Genomic DNA, 20,661 nt, shown 5'->3' with positions numbered 1-20,661 from the left:
ACTTATATTAATTTAGAAGCCTAAACATAGTTGCCAGAAGTAAGGTAGGCTATAAACGAACTACAGTACACCACGGTCCCATGACTTCAACTTCTGCTGATAGAAAAACATCACTAAACTTCAACATCACTAAACTTCTGACAACTTTTTCAGTTTTTATCTAAAAACATTTTCCCAGAACGTTTCAGTTAGACTAGTTTATAAGAGCACAATTTGAAGCATAATGATGCTGTAAAAGCGGACTGAGTTTACCTGTTCAGCGCGATGAGGTTTAATGTCCTCGACAGCCTCTGTAGTCCCATTTAGCCACTTGTTAGCAACCGCCTTTTTCAAGATACGAAACAGCAAAATCACGAGTGGGGTAATACTGATGTATTTTATGTGGGAGAATAAAACGTGAAATTGTCTTGAGCTTGTTCACCACAGACCTTATTTCAGACATTCAACCAAAACCCTATTAAAAAAAAACATTGATTTCGGGACAATAGAATCGCTACATGCAGCATTTCAGCACAGCTGGTTAGGACATATTCAGAAATTATTATTTTTTTGTTTAAATTCTGAACAGTTTGCCTAAAAATCATAAAAGTGGTCTTGTTAGATTCGGTACTGCATACAGTGTCAAATGGAATCCAATTTTCCCATATCAGCCATTTTAAACTTTAAATTTAAATGCTGTAATTTACAAATGCATTAGCGTATCGTTATGAAACTAAGTATGGGTCATTGGCTCCATGCCCTAAAGATACTCATAAAGTTTCAAGAAAGCGCCAACTTCTGGTTAAAGCTTGTAATGAAATTCCAAAAAGTCCTAATAGCTTTTGATTATTTTGCCTATTTTAATGAAAGTGGTCTTGATATGTTTCCCTGAAAATAATTGCACACCTTTGAATGTTTGTACATAAATCAGATTCATTCATAGTATAACACCGATTTATTTTATCATCTGGTATATATCGGTCAACACTGGTTAGTTAACTAATTGCTCAGGTTTTATGGAATATCACAGATATGACCATATTTATTGTTTTATACACACCCAGATTGTCTTTGTTTGTTTTTTTGAGTTATTCAAAATATGTGAATCATCAATGTAAATGTATTTGTCTTTTCAGTTGTCCAGTTATTGACAATGGGGAGTCTCTCAAGTTCAACTCTAAATTTGAGTCTGGAAACCTACGGAAAGCAATGCAAGTCAGAAAGTATGTGCAGAATAAGCTTTTTTGTTGTTGTTGTTGTTGTTGTTGTTTTATAAATGTGCTTTTCATAAAATGAAGAAGCTGTTTCTTATTTTTCTGTTCTGTGTATTGCCTTTTTCTATCGGCAGGTTTGAGTATGACTTGATCTTGAACTCTGACATAAATAGTAATCACTATCACCAGTGGTTCTATTTCGAGGTGGGAAATATGCGTCCTGGAGTTCGTTATCGATTCAATATAATCAACTGTGAGAAGTCTAACAGCCAATTCAATTATGGTGGGTCATTTCAAGCATTAGTCCAGAAACATACTCTACTCTAGTACACAAACACAGACATTTGAATGAAACCATCGCCATTCACATCTGTGCCATTAAACTGGATTATTAAGTAACTCAGTGCTAAAGTATTTTGTGTTATGAATGTGCTAGAATGTCATTGTGTTATGCAGAGTATGTTTGGATGTTGTATAGTATTCAGCTACTTAAATGCACTTAGTCAACCCATCTCTAGCCATCTTTAAAGTCAGAGTGTGACTGTCAGGTTTTTGTCTGATTTTGCCTGCTGGTTTTTTCTATGATGTGACAGGTATGCAGGTGCTCATGTACTCTGTACAGGATGCCATCAATGGCAGGCCCCAATGGGTCAGAACAGGATCAGACATCTGCTACTACAAGTCAGTACCAACCCTTTATGTTTTATATCATTGTATTACAGCCTGTAAAAGTACTTTGATTTGTGGGTTGTCATGCATTCACCTCTATTCTTATCATCTAGGAATCATTTCTCACGAAGCTCCATTGCAGCCGGAGGGCAAAAGGGCAAATCATACTTCACCATGACCTTCACTGTGACCTTTCAGCACAAAGATGATGTTTGCTACTTTGCCTATCATTATCCATACACCTACTCGATGCTGAAGGTACTACACAAATGTACCCTCCTTTAATTGATGCAACAGTTGATGTACAGTAATGCCTGAATGTGTCTTATCAAGAAGCACATTAGTTTTTTAAATAGTATTCCTCAACTCACATACTTCTATATGTACTAAAATGATGTACTTTGCTGGTTACAGTTGTACTGTAAATGGGCGGAATCGAAACTAGTACTTAAGTGTAATAAAATTCAAACTGCAATACTTTTCAGACGCGGCTGTTATTTAAAGTAGGAACGCGTATAAATAAAATACAGCATAAAATAAAAATAAGCAGAGAATCGAAAATAGCCTTACCTTGAGTCAAATAGTAAACTGAACAACAGGAGAACTTGATATTAAGAAAAAAACACTTGTGCGCTCTTGTCGTTTCAACAGACTGACTGCTTGTCCTTTACCTTAACATTCAGCATTACTGTTGGCACTGTGGACTAGTGGTTTAGTGTGCATGTTCCAACTTTTTTAATGTGGCAATATTAGCCCTGTAAGCATGCAAACTTCAGAAATAAAGGTGACAAATTGACCAGAAAATGGATACCGTCAGGGGACATATGGGGCCAGATTTACTAACAGCTTGTGCCAGCGCAAACCCTCTTTTGTCATTAGAAAACTACTGTCAGGATTTACTAAAGACACGCTGTGAAAAATTAGCACTGAAAGACATGGACAGGGTTATTTTTGCGGCTGACCTTATTGCATATGCATTTGTAGGAGTTTCCCTTTCATGCGCAAAATTTATAGGAGGAGAGTATTTAAATGAATCATGCAAGTTGACTTACTAAGGTTTGCGCTCGTCAATTTACCGGTGTTTGCGCCATTATTTACCGTCCCAAAAAAGCACGTCTTAAACCAGACGCCAACTGGTAGATTGAGTTGGTCATTGTGGAAATGATCCGGCTGCGTCCGTGTTCTTTAATTTGCGTGTGGTCAGTAGATCATGCGCAGAACTTTACACTACCATTTGCGCTGTTTTGGAATTGCTCACTCTCACACTAATTTCCCCTGTTCAGTAAATCTGCCCCCATGGCATGATATTTTCAATATACCTTGATTTTACCATCATCCTAATCTTGCATGATATATAGTAGGATTCAGTTTGATTTTGTTCCTCATTTGTGTAGATGCATCTGCAGAAGTTGAGTGCTTTGAGTACTCCTCAGATCTACTACAGACAGGAGGATCTGTGTGAAACGCTGGGAGGAAACAGCTGTCCCCTGCTCACCATCACAGCCATGCCAGAATCCTCCAGCAATGAACATATCAGCCAGTTCAGTATGTGACACACACACAGGAACATCACTGATAAACATACAGCCATAGCAATCAGTTTAGTGCAGGGGTGCCAAACTCAGTTCCTGGAAGGCCACAGCCCTGCAGAGTTTAGCTTCAACCCTAATTTGACGCACCTGATCCAGCAAATCAAGTCCTTCAGGCTTATTTTAAAACTGCAGGTATATTGTGTTGGAGTAAGGATGGAACTGAACCCCTGGTTTAGTGGGTAAGAAGCAGCGTGTACTCTTAAATGCACTCACTCTCACGAATCACATAAACTCACTCTCACGCTCATAAAAACACTCACATGCATTCTTACACACTCTTTAGCTCTCACTTTCATGAAAAAAGAGTTTCTCATTTCTCACTCTCACTCGCTCATGCAACCTCATGCATGCACACATGTACTCTCTAATGAACAATCCCACATGCATCCTCATGCATGCTCGTGCACTCTCTCACGTGTCCTCATGCACGCTCACATACGCTCTACTGAACTCTCTCATATGATTCCTCATGCAACCTCACATGCACTCACTCTAATGAACATGCATCCTCATGCACACACATGCATTGACTCATGAACACACTCACATGTGTCCTTGTCTATGCTCAACATGCACTCTCTCTGATGAACACTCACATGGATACGCTCTCGTGAACGCTGTCACGTGTTCTTATGCGTACTCTCTCTGATGAACGCTCACATCGGATCCCTATGCACACTCGCACTCACTCTCATAAACATTTACATGCTTCCTTATGCACACTCACATGCACTCACTCTCATGAACGCTCTCACATGCACATGCTCAAATAGACTTTCTAATATACGTACACTCTGGTATGCACTCCCGCTTATGTCATACAACACACGAGTGTCACGAACACTGTCATGCACTTTTGCATGCCTGCTGACATGCATGCATGCACAGTCACATGCTCACACTTAAACACGCTACCAAGCGCTCTCACATTCACCTTTTTTGCCTCTCTTACATACATGCCGTCATGCTCTCTCATCACATGGATCCTAGTTCGATTGTCATTTCCACCTCTCATGCACGCTCTTTCATCAACACTCTCACATGCACTTTCTTATGCATGCATTCTTGAAAGCACTCGTCACATGCTCTTACATGCACCTTAGCAGCACTCCCTGTGCATGAACTCACTCAGGCTCTCTTTCACGCATTCTCTCATGCACACAGTGATTGTCGTTTCAGTCTCGGTGAATGAGTGTGACTCGCTCAGCAATGCTGTAATGTGTGTGTTTGTAGGAAGCCGTCCAGTGGTGTTTCTGTCTGCGCGGGTTCATCCTGGAGAGACTAACTCTAGCTGGGTGATGAAGGGCACTCTGGAGTTTCTCATGAGCTGCAGTCCTCAAGCCCAAAGTCTACGAGAGAACTACATCTTCAAAATCATCCCCATGCTCAACCCTGACGGGGTCATCAACGGAAAGTATGTCAGCAAACAACAAAATCACCTCCGCAGGAGATGTTGATAATGTTCCTTCATCATTAGTACAGCACAAACCAATGATTTTTATTATCATATTATTTAAAAAAATGTAATACATGTATGATATGGGCAGGAAAATATATTGCATTTTAAAAATGATGCAGATATTATGATACTGTTTGTTAACACTCTTAATGAAAGTTATCACGCAGTGTTACCAATATTAGAAACGGCAATACTTCTTCATGAACTTTATCTGTAATCGCATATTTCAATCTTCTTTATGGTCACATTGTAGTCATCGTTGTTCTCTGAGTGGGGAGGATCTGAACAGACAGTGGCAGAACCCCAACACCGAGCTTCATCCCACCATCTACCACTCCAAGAGTCTCCTGCAGTACCTCAGAGCTACAGGAAGAACTCCACTGGTGAGAGAGCATAATGCTGTAGAGGAGAGAACTCGGTTTAAACTGTTTAATGACACTAACAGTGTGTGTTTGTCTGTTAACTGTGTGCGTTTAGGTGTTCTGCGACTATCACGGCCATTCACGAAAGAAGAACGTTTTCATGTACGGCTGTAGTATTAAGGAGACGGTGTGGCAGACCAATGTGAACACCAGCACTGTTGACCTACAAGAGGACCTTGGATACAGGGTAACACATCTGCACACTTAAATCTTTTATTGCCATCTTTTTGGCAAGTTGGATGTATTATTATATATACACAGCTATATTCTGACATTCACAACACACAGCTCCCTCTGTCCATTCAGACCATTTATGGAAAAAAAAAGGAAAAATTGGGTTATTCACATGTAATGCCCACATTTACACATTACACGAAAATTGGAAATGCTTTTGCACATTACAAAAGAAGATATTGGTAAATGTTTTTGTATGTATTAAATTCATGCTACACTTTCGTGTCATCTTTGGAGCTTAAAAGTTTTGGGTTCTATTAACATTCATAATATGGACAAAAACAACTGAACAATCTTCTTTTTACAGAAGAAAGATATGATCTTGAAATGACATGGCGAGTAAATGACAGAATTGTAATTTTTTTACAATATTTATGCCCTTTTTTTCATAGGTTTATGACCTGTTATGCCCTTTTACAAAGTCTTGATATTGTTTTGAGGCTCTAGAACAGGTTTTCATGCATGAATGTTTAAAAAAACACCTGTTTGTTTTTTATTTTCTGTTTGTCTTGGGCGGGAATGATTTAAATGCGGAATATTGTGAGGTGTTCGTTCCCGGAAGAAAACTCAAGACTACAATGAGGCGTATCAGGGAGTTCAGAAACAGTGACACTGATAATAGAGCAGTGTTTCCCAACCCTGTTCCTGGAGACACATCAACACTGCACATTTTGGATGTCTCTCTTATCTGACCCATATATTTCTGGTCTTGGAATCTCTACTATTGAGCTGATGGGTTGAATCAGGTGTGTTTGATATCGTGTAGTGTTGGTGTGCCTCCAGGAACAGGGTTGGGAAACACTGATATAGAGAATAAATCCTTTTGGAGTGACTTTGTGTTTTGGAAATTTGCAAACCCAAACCCAAACCCAATGCTCAAACAGCAACATTACACACTAAAGAATGTTGAACATGTAAAAAGGCAGAATAGTTTACTCTTTATCAGTGTTGATTTTGTCATGTAAATAAGTTGAATGTAAAAGCCACTTGTCCTGTGTTTTAGACTCTGCCTAAGCTGCTGTCTCAGATGGCTCCAGCGTTCAGCCTGTCCAGCTGCAGTTTTGTAGTTGAACGCTCTAAAGAAGCCACGGCGCGTGTGGTGGTCTGGAGAGAGATCGGGGTGCAGCGCAGTTACACCATGGAGAGCACCCTGTGTGGCTGTGACCAGGGCAAATACAAGGTGAGGGCTGGTTAGTTTTACACACAAACTTTACCTTAACATAACCTTTTATTTTTTAAAACTTCTAAATATTTCTGAGATTGCTGGTAGAAAATGAGTTCTTCTGAAAATTACTAGGAATATCAGATAAAAACAACACCAGATAAAGAACAAAAGTACATGTAGGAAATAAATGACCAATAATGGATTTACGCATTGATGCATTGCAAATTATGTAACCAACTTCAAAACGCGGTGATTTGTGTACTTGTGTAAAGTATGTTTCTGGCCTTGCTCTTATTGTTTTTGCCGTTATCTTGTAATCGCCATGGAAATTCATTTCTCACAGGGTGTGGGAATACTAAACAAAGAGACAAGAAACGTTCAAAATATAAAACACTGTAACCCCGTGTGAATGCTGAGGAAATAAAATTAAATAAAAATGACAAGAAAAATTTTAATGACTAACACATGATCAGTTTTAACTGTGGTTCATATTTGGGGTGCAAATAAATGTTGGTCAGTCTGACATCAAGGTTCTTGGCTTTCTGTGTGGGTGAGATTAAACTATCTATTGATATGACAAGGTCTTGGCAGGGCGGTTCTCTGCTGGAATGAACAACAGCTCCGTTTGTGATAAAATTCAGCCTTCTGAGATGCCATGCTTTAACCCGTGGTAGCCATTCTCACTTGATTCATTTGGCACTGTAATTCAGACTGGCTGGGTTTCATAACCCAAGGTTAATGTTTTTTAGTCTTTTCACACATAAATAGCTGTGTATTTACTGATATGAATGATATGAGTAATCTTTTCACCAGTTATTTTGTTCTAGAAGAATGCTGTAAGCCTTTTTGCAATCCCGCAAGTCAAAACATCTTTGAAGTGGAAGTGGAAATGATTATACTCGTAGCCTGTCCAAAATCAGCTTGGTGTCCCTAATACCAGAGAAATGACGAGAAACAAGTTCGACCGTATCTACTCATTCTTTTGACGTTTCTACATTATAGAATAACAGTTCAAGTCGCCAAATCTATTACATTTTGCAAAGGGGTGGAAAAGTTATTTTCATGGGAAGTTAAGCTGAGGCTTTTTGGAAATATAAAAAACCCACAAAAGTAATAAAAAGTCCTCTGATTCCAGAGCGACCAGGGCCTGATTTATAAATGTTGCTGTGTGCATGTGATTGAGGAATTCGCAGGGTAGCATTTCAACTGAATTTGCATTCTGGTTGTTTAAACCAAAATTATGCTGCAAGATGTTTCTTTTTTTATTCTTATTTTTTTAGCTACATTTAAAGGAATAGTTCACTTAAAAATTAAAATTCTGTCATCATTTACTCACCCTCAAGTTGTTTCAAACCTGTATGAATTTCTCTCTTCTGGTGGACACGAAGGACGATATTTTGAAAAATGTTGGTAACCAGACAGTTGATGGACCCCATTGACTTCCATAGTAGGAAAAAGAAATACTGTGGAAGTCAATGAGGCCCATCAACTGTCTGGTTACCAACATTCTTCAAAATATTTTCTTTTGTGCAGAACTTCATACAGGTTTGAAGCAACAAGGGTGAGTAAATGATGGCAGAATTTTCATTTTGAAGTGAACTATTCCTTTAAGTTTCCTGTTATAGGCTAACTTGCAATTTAGCAAATTTCCAGTTTATTCCCGTTAATTCCCTGGAATATTGCAACCCTAGAAATAACACAACTGCAATTATGTAGTTTGTCTAGATTCAGATCTGTTTACTCTGGTCTCTTAGTCACTTCATAAGCTTTTTCATCCAAATTGAAAGGACAATGCTATTTTGGTCCGTGTACTTTTCGTGTCCATTAATTTTTCTATTTTTAAACCAGAAATGAAATATGGAAGATGTGGTTCTTCTTTAATAGTTAACACTGACAGATAGTATATTGTTTTTTAAAGAAATTTAGAGAAATAATCTACAACTTGGTTTTATATATATATTAAAAATAAAGGTTCCAAAATGGTGTTTCTGCAGCAATGTCATAAATAAACCATTTTTGATTTCCCAAAGATCCTTTCAGTGAAAGCTCTTAAAAGAATCATTTTTTTTTTCTTTGTGTGAAGACCGTTTTAGTAATCTAAAGAACCTTTTTTTTCTACTATAAAGAAACTTTTGTGCAATGAAAATGTTCCATAGATGTCAAAGGTTCTTCATAGATGCTAATAAAGAACCTTTATTTTTAAGAGTGTAAATGTTAAATGTAGGGTGTTTTGGTATCTAGCATGTTTTTTGTTTAATTGTTCCACCTCGTCACTGGGCGCTTTTGGTGTCAGTATAGTGAGCACATTTCTCTTGGATGATGCCTTGGGAGCGGAAACGGATTGACTTTTAAAGGAGAAAGAGGGGAACAACTGATTAACATGTTGAAACGTGTCTCTGGTTCATGAGACATGGCTATGATTCAAAAGTGCAGGAGAAACATTTCTAATTTGGCCAAAGAGAACTAGTCAAAAAGAAATTTTATATATTAATTTGTGTATTTTTTAATAATTAATAAAGGCGCGCAAAGTCATAAACAAAATTCTTAAAAGATCTCAATATTTTATTCTGTGTGAAGCATCTACAGTTCTAAATTCTGTTTTGGGATTCAACATTACAACCGTTCTTTTTTACTTTTCTCAACCCTGTTAAAAAAGGGAAAAGGGAATAAAAGTTCACGGAGCAGTTTTAAAGTAAGCATGGCCTGTTCAATTACGCCTTTTAAATGTTATTAGTTGAAGCACTAGCATTTTTTAATGCCACATCTTAATCAAGACATTGGTGTCCAAGAAACAAAATTTGTTACAGATTTGCTCAGATTTAAAGCTGCAAATACACTGTCACACGAGATCTAAACAGATGGTTTCAATTGTCAAAGGCGATGACCTCTACTTGTTTTTATAACTGTCTTGATGATAAAATGTCAGTAAATATAAAATGACAGGTTGTCATGATGAATGTGAACAGTAGATGGCGCTATAGACCATCTGTGAAAGATGCAGCAGTCTCAGGTCTCTGACAGTGACTCACAGTCTTCTGTCTGTAGGACACATAATGGCGTCTCTGTGAGTTCAAGTAACATGGCTGAAGAAGCTTCTTTCTGTATATTCTCTAATGTAAACTGTGTGATTTTGAGCTGTCCGAGATGAAAGATGACCAATCATGGCGATTTCTGTGGTCGTGGCTCCAAAACGGTCCTACATCATACAGTGAGAGAGGTTCAAAGACGGCCATTGTCACGGTCTTGTGACCAAAGATGGCCTGCGATAATATTCTGACAGTGTGTTTGCTGCTACGACCTACGTCTACTGACTAGCCAATAAAAATGCAACATGAAATGGCGTATTGGTCAAGGCATTGGCGACTTGGTATAATTGACATGCCAAGTTGCCCTCTTTTCCCTAGTCCATATTCTCCTTTCGAAGAAACCACATTAAAAAAAACTATTTAAGGTTTCACTTTATTTTATTTTTTCATTGTTACAGTGTAATTATATATTTAAGTACTGAGTAATATTAATTAACTACATGTACTACTTACTATAGGGTTAGGATTAGGGTTTGGTTGCATGTAATTATGCATAATTTACTGTTATTACTATGGTAAGTACATGTAACTTATGTAACAAGGACACTGTAAAATAAAGTGTTACCCAATTTAATACTGGCTTATTCTGGCTTGTTCTCTGTGAACAGTTGTACAGAAGACAACAGAAAATTGTGTGTAAATATTGTGAATTTCTGCCCAAAGTGCTGTTTTCTTCACAGACAAAACCCAGAAAACAAAGCTGATGTGTAGTTTACTTGCTTCTAAGTGACTCAAACAAAACCCTTTTAAAGATTTGATGCCATTAATCACAACTTTCAATCCAATGATTAGTTCTTCCCTTGAACCGCTCAGTGTATCATCCCAGTGCATTGTAAACATGATACTTTGCTTCCAGGAAGACTGATAAAAACCACCTGTGTGCACGAGTAATGCACGGACACGGTTTTAGTTCCACAGACACATCCGATTATTCCAAATATGATTTTTATTAAAACAAATTTTAGGAATTTTTAAAAAATATTGTTTATAAACTGCTTATTTAATATTGAATCTTAATTGTTTCTGCCACGAAAAAAAAAAACATAATTGTGACTTATTTTTATCAGTTTATATCACAGTTCTGAGGGGGAAAAAGTCAGAAAAAAAGTCTGAATTGTGAGATATACTGTATGCAATTGCAAAAAAAGGCAGAATTGTGAAATAAAAGTTGCAATTACCTTTTTTATTTCTTTATTCCATTGCAAAACAAAAACAGAATTCTGTGGGGAAAAGGTATAAATTGCAAGATATAAACTCACAATTGTGAGTGAAAAAAAAAAAAAACGTCTGAATTGGGGGATAAATAGTCACAATTACCTTTATTTTTTCCGTGGCGGAAACAAGCTTCTATAATAGCTTCGATAATTTATAATAATCGAATAATTTTGTTTTGATTTTTACCTTGCCTGACTTTCCAGGTGAAAAAATAAATGAAGTTGGCTTCGGTGTTCAATATAAGTTAAGCCAGCAAATTCTAGCAAAATGTTGATTTCCACAAATATTTATTTCAAGATTTGTCCTGCCTTCTAAAAGAAAAAAGAAAAAGCTGTGGGTTACAGTGAGGCACTTACAATAGAAGTGAATAGGGCCAATTCATAAATATTTAAATACTCTGTGTATTGGCACAACCACACAAGAAATAAACAATATGCTTGTTGACTTGATTTTACTGTGACAAAATCACTTGTATACCTTTTATGAGTGATGATATTTACAATTCTACAACTTTATTGCCATGGCAACATAGCTCCTAAATCCTACAACATCAATAAAATTGATATTGCAAATTTACAGCTCAAATAATGCACAAGATATAATAGAAGAATTAATCTAAGTGATTTTATAATATCATAAGCTTCACATTTCTGCATATAAGCCTTCCAGAATTTGGCCCCCAATTCCATGGTAAGTGCCTGACTAATCTCGATTTGTTTTTTTGTGTGTGTTTTTTTTTTTTTATTATTATTATTTAAGAAAAGGAGGGACAAGTTAAAATATTTTTTTTGTGTGTAAATGAACATTATGCCACAAATGCTAGATGCTGAGCTTAACTTAAGTTACACTGAAGGGTGGTCCCGACTCCTGAGTTTTATCTAGGGAGCCGAACAAGCGGATTGGTCTCTGATGATCCTGCAGCCAATGAGATTGCTTGCTCTACATTGAACTGTTCTGGTTCATTGTTTGCTGTAAGCTAGTCCTTCATTTACTCTGAACCCCTCCACCTATCCCAGCTCCACCTGCCTAGATATTCTACGGGATTTATGTATGTCTATTTATGCAATTAATTAAATTAATTCCTTCCCTTAATTTTATATACATAATGCTTTATTTATATAATTCATCGTGTCTCACACACAGACAATACACACTCCCATTTTAGTAAAATCTAAAGAACCCAATGCTGTCTGTATCAGTACATGAAATCACAGACGTGACACACACAGTTAATGAATGTGAACCAGATGTCATTTTGCAAACTAATACTGTACAAAAAGTCCTTGTAACTTGGGATCTGTGTGTGTGTGTTTGCAGGGTCTCCAGATCGGGACAAATGAATTGGAGGAAATGGGCGCTCAGTTTTGTTTGGCTCTGCTAAGGCTAAGACGCTTCACGTCCCCATTGGAGCTCCACAACCACAACTCCCATCTACTGGACATGGAGAACGACTTGATAGACACACGCAGCATCCCCAACATTACCAGGTAAACACACACACCAGCACAACGACCATATCCAGCTCAGGGACGTCCTGTTATTGTGCTCCCGCATGAACCAGCACAAATCGTAGAAGACGCAACAGCTGCCGTATCAAGTTTCAATACAACATTAAGCAGCTCGAAGCCCACAATGTTCAGAACAATAATAGCCCTGATGTCCATGATGTCAGAAGCTTCTAGATTCTAGAAGCTTCTTGGGAACATACTTCGGCCCCTCCCAACTTGTGTATTTCTGTAATGGATAATAACATACATACACACACACACACACACACACACACACACACACACACACACACGATCTTGCAGCCCTCTTCTAATGGCCGGCACCACTTGAGGAGATGTCAGTCAAATGGGGCTCAGCGCACTTGAGTGAAGAGAGAAGCACTCTGCTCATTATAGTCATCTAATCACCTGATCAAAACGCCCGCTAATCCACTTTGAGTCTGCCCCCCCTCCCCTCAGCCCGTCTCACTTGGATCCAGTTTCTTCCCCCTCACACCATTAAAACCATTAAAAACCCACTAAAACCAGCCAAACCACCAGACCACACATTAAACCATTTAACTACTTAACAAGAGGGCCATAAAACCATCATCACTCTTAGTAAGGTTATTGTGTTAGAGAGAGAGAGAGAGAGAGAGAGATGCTGAGAAATGCCTCCTCTGCCGCCACATGAGGTTTTCGACCGCTACCCTACAGGAGTCGTTTGTTGGTTTTGTTGTATTGACCCGTCATTTATTATAGCTCAAACTTAGGGTTAGAGATTTGAACAACCCCCTAACCTAAAGTATTAAACTGTGGCTCGTAACTCGTCCCTGCATTGTTTTGCTACAAACATGAATGATGCCTCAAATTGTGTGGCTTGTCGAGGAGAGGTGGGAAATCCCATAGACTTACATTGAAGGGGGGTCCCGAGCTATATATAGAGAGCCAAATATCATAAAGACTTGGGGATGGGATCTGGTTTCTTGGTCCACAGTGCACCAAAGATCATGGAAAATCTGGAAATATCTGGTCATTTTTTATTTTTTATTTCTGAACTTGTCATCATCTGTAAAATTATATTTTTGTTCAACCCGTTAAATCTGAAAGTCTGCACTTTAATTTTATCTTGATTTATTTTAATTCTATTTATATAATTCTATTACTCTGTATACTGGCGGTATACAGAGCCAAAATTATGAAAATTTTGTCAGTTTCCAAATATATATACATTTGCCTTACTAAATATATATTTGGGGTGTAATGGTACAAGGAAGTCACTGATCGGTACGTACCTTGGTTTTGGGGTCACGGGTTGATATGAGTTCGGTACAACAAATCCCCAATGCTATGTTTCTTTTCACTTATTTTGAACAGACAGTAGTGCAAATTACAGTTTGTTCCACCTATCAGCATTTAGTCCCCCTGAGGTAGATGCTACAGTACAGCCTCCTTTAGTGTATTATTAAGCACTAAACCGTAAACAGAATGCACTCTTGCACTCTTTTTTTTGTAGGGCTGATAAATAATAAAAAAGGTATTTGGTCACAATCAGCTACAAAATTGAAAAGCATCTCTTGTGTTATAAAAGTACAAAATAAATAGAATAATGAAAGGTAAAACTTGTAGAGAGATTATTTTTTTGCACTCCTAGAGTCTTTCTGCCTAGTTCCGGTGATTGGCACATCTGGATGATGTCGTTTAATTAACGTGTTGTGCGTAGCCTACAATGTCATTTTCTTTGCTCGTGAGAGTTCATGAACATGCAGTGACAATGGGAGATGCACAAAGTTCAATGTTATGCTTTTTCAAGAAATCACGGAAAGATGAGCGAGAAGGAGAAAAAGTGCCATACATCTGAGTCTACTTCACCTTTCCACGAGCAGACAGCGAGGGAAGCGGCTCCTGAGGCTTCCCATTTTCCAAATGATTTTGTCTCATAACAATGGAAACAACTTAAAATACTCCATCATTTATGTTCATACAGATAAGAGTAAAGGTCATTGCACATGAGTCTGAAATTTTCGCACGTTAAAAAATAAATACGACCTCACGTTGTGTCAATCACATTTAAGGTCCTTGCACACTGAGTCCGAAATTTTCGCATGTGTTTTTTCATATTCGTGAGTCGGTGGCATTGTCAATTGTCAAAACACCATTCAAAATGCTTGCTACGGATGCGAAAAATGCAGAAAATCGAACCTGATCTGAATTTTTTTAAGACGGATGAAAGTTTCCGAGGTGGTGTGCAAGCGTGATAGACATAACGTGAGGTCGTATTTATTTTGTAGCGTGCGAAAATTTCGGATGCGAATTTCGGACTCAGTGTGCAAGGACCTTTACACACTGCCTCCGAAACTTTCTTTGTCATAAAAATTATCAAATCGGGTTCAATTTTTTGCTTTTTTCGCATTTTGAATTTGTAAACTTTGAATCGCTCGGGATAATCCCGCAGTGGAACTTTCCGAACTCTCTCTTTCTACGCAATGTCAGGAATTGGATGATGGACCCAATATTTCCTCTTTCTTCTTCTCTTTTTAAGAAGAGAGAGGACAACAACATCATCCTCACTGCTTAAAGACTCCATTTTGTATTATTTTGAGAATTGTTTCGCAACAGATTAATTAATACGCATCTGACTCAGGCCCCGTTTACACGTACATGGTTATTTTGAAAAACGGAGACATTTCCCTTCGTTTGCGCCCTTCGTTTACACGCAAACGGAGGATTCGCCAATGAAACCGATTCTTTCTAAAAACTCTGGCCAGAGTGGAGATTTTGAAAATCTTCGTATGCATGTAAACAGAGAAAACCGGAGTTTTAGGTAGCGACGTCACAGAATGTGACTATTTTCGAGATTCTGATTGGCTAAGGTGGGCTTGAGCTTCTCGTTACACTGCCACCTACAGGTTTGGCATGCTCTTGACAGCATATACACAGGTTCGTGTGCACGATGTTATTTTTGAAAACGAAGAGGGGTGAAATGTCCGTTTATGAAAATAGCCACCTACGTGTAAACGTAGCCTCAGTGTGCAAGGTTTCTGTGCGTGACGAATTTTTAGGATGACAAATACGGAAAAAAACGAGCACGTGACAAAAATTATTGGAAACTCTATAAGCTACTAGCAAGCTCTTGCGTGCATCTGAACTCTTGTTTTGGGTTGGTTCCATAGACAGTATATAAACTGGACACAACGACCCCATAGGTTTCAACGGAGAAAAGTGAAGCAAATTAGAAGCACTCACTTCCTGATGGCTGAGCGTACTGTAACTGCGCAGACTCAAACTGAGCTTGACGACGTAGATGTGACGTGAGCAACCCGTCTGTCTTCTAGTAGCTGTGCCAAGAGAAATCTGAATCATTCCCTTCCGAATCTTGCAGAGATGGAGAGTGTGAGTAGGAGCTGTCCATGAGCTAGCAGCAGGAGCAACTTTATGACTCTCTATGGGCTTCTCCCTTGACTTTATTGGACCTTAAGCCTCCACGTCCCCCCGATTTACTGCGAGCTTCTCCTCCTGTCTATACGGTAATTTCCAGAGAGTCGCGTGGTCATGACGCAATCGTTAGCCTATTTTTACAAAAACTGCTTCTACGGGGCCATAACGTAAGATACAAGGTAATGGAGCCTTTAATGCATTGTCGTGTTTCTTTAGAAATAAACAATGGACAAATGTGACCCGTCACGGAAACCAAGGACACAAGTCGGCAGCACAACTTTCGAGCAAAATGAGAAAGAAGCGGGTTTTTTTCAAAATTGGTGATTTTCGTTTTTTTGCAGAATCTGTAAGTTGAGATCACGAAGAAGCCTCTCCATGTTTGAGATAGCAGTATTGGTATATTTAAAAGCGTACATTTTGATGTTGAAATTGCCTTGTTTTTCGGAGATTCTAGCACGCAGTAGGGGGCGTGTCATTGTCTGTGTGTATTTCCATACTGAATAAGCCGGCGTGGCTACTTATTATGCAGCGCTCGGGCCGGCTCTATCTGATTTCAAAATTCAGTGAAGATGGACGCCAATAACATTACGATGTCCAGCAATCGATTTAAATAGTAGCTTACATGGGGTTTAATTTGTCGTTTAATGAGATGTAGCCTAATACATGTTGTCAGTGTGAACACATAGATCCGCCAATGTAATTAGCGTAGAGCGTTCGCCAGCCGTGTCAGAGGTTGAGAGTTCGAATCCGCCCTTGAATAAGTTTTTTTTTTTCTCTCTTCAAAACGATTATGTTCATCAGTGGTTGTATATCAAGCAGGGACATGCAAACGTTTGAATTATTTTGTTATTTCAACAGAACAAATAGAGAGTATCCACAACGGATTGAAGCGCGCGTCGAGTGAATACAATGCAGTGTGCGCGCGAGCCACACGAGTAAACACTGTATCTGCGCCACTGATCGCAGCAGCAACGAGCACTATGATCACTTGATAAAAAAAAATAAAAAAAAACACATTTCAGCGCTAGTATCTTATTTAAAGGAGAACTTGGTAACTTTTTTAACTTAATAAAACTGTCTAGAAATCATTTGGATGGTTAAACGACCTGTTCTGGTGATATTGGTGACTTTCCCCACTCCCCCCAGCGTTCCCAGGCGGAAAACCAACCTTGCAACTTGGGGACTACCATCCCGGCAAAATAGAAATTGGAAGTCTCGTGAGAAGCGAGAACGAGAACGAGCGCGAAACACGAATCGCTTTACGGCAATTCAACATAAACACACACGCATGTATGATGTATTACCAGATTACCCACCTCGGTAGACATAGCTCCACACGATACAGTTGGCTTGCTCCGATCAAAACAAACGCACATGAGCAGCGGTAGAGAGGGGGAGGAGGCCGCCGCAAGTGAGTTTATTACGACCGTGTTGTGAAATATACGCCCCCCCACAGCTGTAGGGGGAGCTCGTGGGGAAAACATGCAACAACAAAAGGGAAAATCAGCGAAGAAGTGACTAGAGTTCGCTAGAGTTGCCGAGTTCTCCTTTAAAAAACGAACTAAATGAATGCTCTGCCAGTTAACTGGAGATGTTTTATTTAGAGAATTTGTAGAATTGGTACATTCAGGGGGGAGGGGGAGACGGGGGAGCTTTACAGGGGGTATGACTTATCTAAATGAGATGTAAATGAGCCCTATTGTCATTCCCAGAAGCGTGAGAACTTGCCAATCTTTAGAAGCAGATTTCTACCATTTCGGTTTTTTTGAGTGCCTACCTTCAAATGGCCACAACTTCTCCAAATATTATCAGATTTCCATGTGTTATACATCGTTGGAAAGCTTGAATACTACACTTTCAGAATATGTGAATAACTCAAAATGCCCCAGAACCGACTTGTGTCCCTACTTTCCGTGACTGGTCACAAATGGAGTCTTTAAACGCCTCAGATGTAAAGTTACTCGCTGTGAAAGTGTCGCCAAAATGAATGGGAGTCAATGGAATGCTAACAGCAGGTGATGGCTTGTTAGCCAATGGCGGCCCCCGGGGGTGGTACGGAATTCGAGAGCTCGATTACCCCCCTGGTTGGTTCATAGATAGTTTTTCTGCTCTTCTGTTGTGGCGGTTAGCAAACAGCATTGCATTTTCCGCATGCGCCCCCTTCTGGATTGGAGTTTGGATCGCCTGTATTCTTCATCTGACTGCATGCACCGAAACATGACGTCCGTACGATCCGTACGAATACATGTACCGTTACACCCCTAGTATATTTAAATACAATATTTATATCGTATTTGTTATTCTAGTTTTGCTCAACATCACTACCTTCATTTTCTAGAACTACTTCTTTGTGAATAATAATTTATTTTAAAAGTCCTTGTCCAGTAATCATGAACACCTACAAAAGTCATGGCAGATCATTAGTCAAAAGGTGCGAGAACCCAGGGACTAGAAAGAAACCCAGAACACCTTAGTAACACCCTAATGTCGAGGCATTGAGTTTTACCGCCCAAACAGCAATTACCGAAGAGATCCAAATCTCACGAATTAAGGCGGTGTTAATAGAAATGAGGTAAGATGTATGTGACTTATGGGAATGAACTGTTCTGTTGTACGTGTCTGTCAGAAGATCTCACTCATCTCAGCTGACATAAGAAATGACAGCCATGTGTCCGTGTGTGTTTTCTGCAGTAACACAACATATGTGTTGGATGAGGATGAGCCAGCGTTCCTGGAGGAAGTGGACTACAGTGCGGAAAGCAACGACGAGAACGACCCCGATCCTGAAGGCTATCTCCAGGATAACCATGCTCTCCCGGACCCCAGTTCTGACTCCGAGTTCAGCCACCAAGACTCTCTTAACTGAAATCGTACCAGGCTCACTTTAGTGTAAGGCTTTAGCTGAACTCACCGGTCGTTTGCCTGTGTTGTGTCACCTGTGTTCGCCTAATCTCCTAATCTCCTTCATCGAACTTGTTCACAAAACTTACCTAAATAAGTATAACCAAACCACTTTTCTGAGAGCACACATAACATAATAATGCAAAAGGTCCTTTTGAGACCATGACGAATATAGTTGCTTTTCAAGCTATAGCACTCTAAGTAATGTTACATAGAAATCATCCTCTTGTCGTTCCAAACCTGTTTGACTTTCATTCTTCCGTGGAACACAAAAGGAGATGTTGTGAAGAATGTTGACACTGCTCTTTTCCATACAATGATGGCATACTGCTATAAAAAAAAACACTATAAAAGCAGATTTGTGTGCTCTAGTCCAGATCCTCTGAGATGTAACTTGTTGCACAGTGTGTTCCACAGAAAAGAAACAAGTCATACAGATTTGCAATGATATGAAGTTGAGTAAATGACAGAAACCTTTAATAAAACATAATCTAAAAAGTGTAAATGTAATAGGTCCCTATAATAAGACATTGAATTAAATTAGTTATGCTAAACAAAATGTACATGTTATGTGCTAAACAGAAAACAGAAAAGGTCATGACCATGTTTCCTAAAACACCATCTTTACATCTCTTTAAGAGCTATAATCCTGATACTGAATGATGAACCTCAATGTCACCTAACTTCACCCTGAGGATAGAATCAACGCCTCACAGTACAATGCAATCTAATGAATGTAACATCACTCTTATTCTCTCGAGAACGCTCACCTCCGTGCTTCCTGCGGCGTCCTGATAGGACCATGACGTCGCAGTGCTAGATCAGTATTGTATTCGTGGGAGTGCGTGTTCACAGTACATTTTGTGGCTGTATTTGCTTTTTAAGTGAGAGAGCTTCTGTATTTTAATTTAGATGTTAATATTTCTTTGTTGCATTTGTATAATTAGTGCATGATTTTTTTGAAAATCTTTGCCTTTTTAATTTATTTTATTAGTTTTGTCTATTGGAAAAAAAAAGGGGTAAAACTTGATTTCGACAGTGTGTTAGTGTGCTTGTTTGTATTTGTGTTTGTTTGACGTCAGCAGTTGGCCAAAGTATGGATGTATGGGGTAGAGAAAATAGTTTGGTTGTTTGAATGTTTGTCAATCTTTGATTGAAATTATGGGTAATAAACAACTAAGGTAAGCTGATCCGTCGCATTTTCATTTTGCACTTAACTTGTATTTAAATGACTAAATGTTTGCATTTAAAATAAAGTTTGTAAACTAGTATAAATGATCCATTTAACGTTCAACAGACCAACATAAATACAACAGAACAAAGATGATTATGAAATAAACATTGCTTTTCGGGTACGTCTAACAGTAGTTTTCAGGTACATAATGTAATCAAATGTAAGATAACACTGCTGTATAAATTAAATATAGGCCTATATTCATCCTTAAAAGGTAGGCTACAAAAGTTATTTTGTTGTTTGGTTAACATTAAAACAGACTGCAGCGCAGCAGGAATATTAGGCTGCTGTCACTTTAAGAGTTGCATGGATCTAGTACTAACACACCTGTGTTTTATTTCTCAACTATTTACATTCAGTTAAGCCATAAACGACTGTGTTTACTAGGATACTCACCGAAATGGCCTTTTAGATATAATTCTGTGTGAATATTGTCCGTTCAAGCACAAGAAGAATCCGTGCTGCCTGAGACACGGCTTTCTGGACGCGTGCTTTGAATGAGTGCACTCACAAAACATCTTACGCAGCGAGTACCAAATTGAATATTTCAACTGGTAAAGCTTAAA

General features: G+C 38.7%; 1 protein-coding gene across 5 annotated transcripts in view; it reads left to right on the top strand.

The window, feature by feature from the left end:
- The window catches only part of agtpbp1 (ATP/GTP binding carboxypeptidase 1), a 46,252-nt gene extending 25,948 nt beyond the window's left edge, over nt 1-20,304 (top strand). For 3 of the 5 annotated variants that reach the window (XM_081350050.1, XM_081350049.1, XM_081350051.1), the window contains 11 exons: nt 1,116-1,202; nt 1,328-1,476; nt 1,787-1,874; nt 1,976-2,120; nt 3,257-3,407; nt 4,688-4,868; nt 5,167-5,296; nt 5,391-5,522; nt 6,573-6,749; nt 12,353-12,522; nt 18,652-20,304. In XM_081350050.1, coding sequence (XP_081206176.1) covers nt 1,116-1,202; nt 1,328-1,476; nt 1,787-1,874; nt 1,976-2,120; nt 3,257-3,407; nt 4,688-4,868; nt 5,167-5,296; nt 5,391-5,522; nt 6,573-6,749; nt 12,353-12,522; nt 18,652-18,826 — 1,585 coding nt within the window. In that variant the 3' untranslated portion in view covers nt 18,827-20,304. The remainder of the gene's footprint in view (nt 1-1,115; nt 1,203-1,327; nt 1,477-1,786; nt 1,875-1,975; nt 2,121-3,256; nt 3,408-4,687; nt 4,869-5,166; nt 5,297-5,390; nt 5,523-6,572; nt 6,750-12,352; nt 12,523-18,651) is intronic. The other 2 variants (XM_081350053.1, XM_081350052.1) reach the window with 1 other exon arrangement.
- Nucleotides 20,305-20,661: the final 357 nt, after the last annotated feature.

Source organism: Scardinius erythrophthalmus, assembly GCF_964197995.2.
Source record: "Scardinius erythrophthalmus genome assembly, chromosome: 20".
Classification (NCBI taxonomy): Eukaryota; Metazoa; Chordata; class Actinopteri; order Cypriniformes; family Leuciscidae; genus Scardinius; species Scardinius erythrophthalmus.
This window is presented reverse-complemented; position numbering and strand designations above follow the sequence as displayed.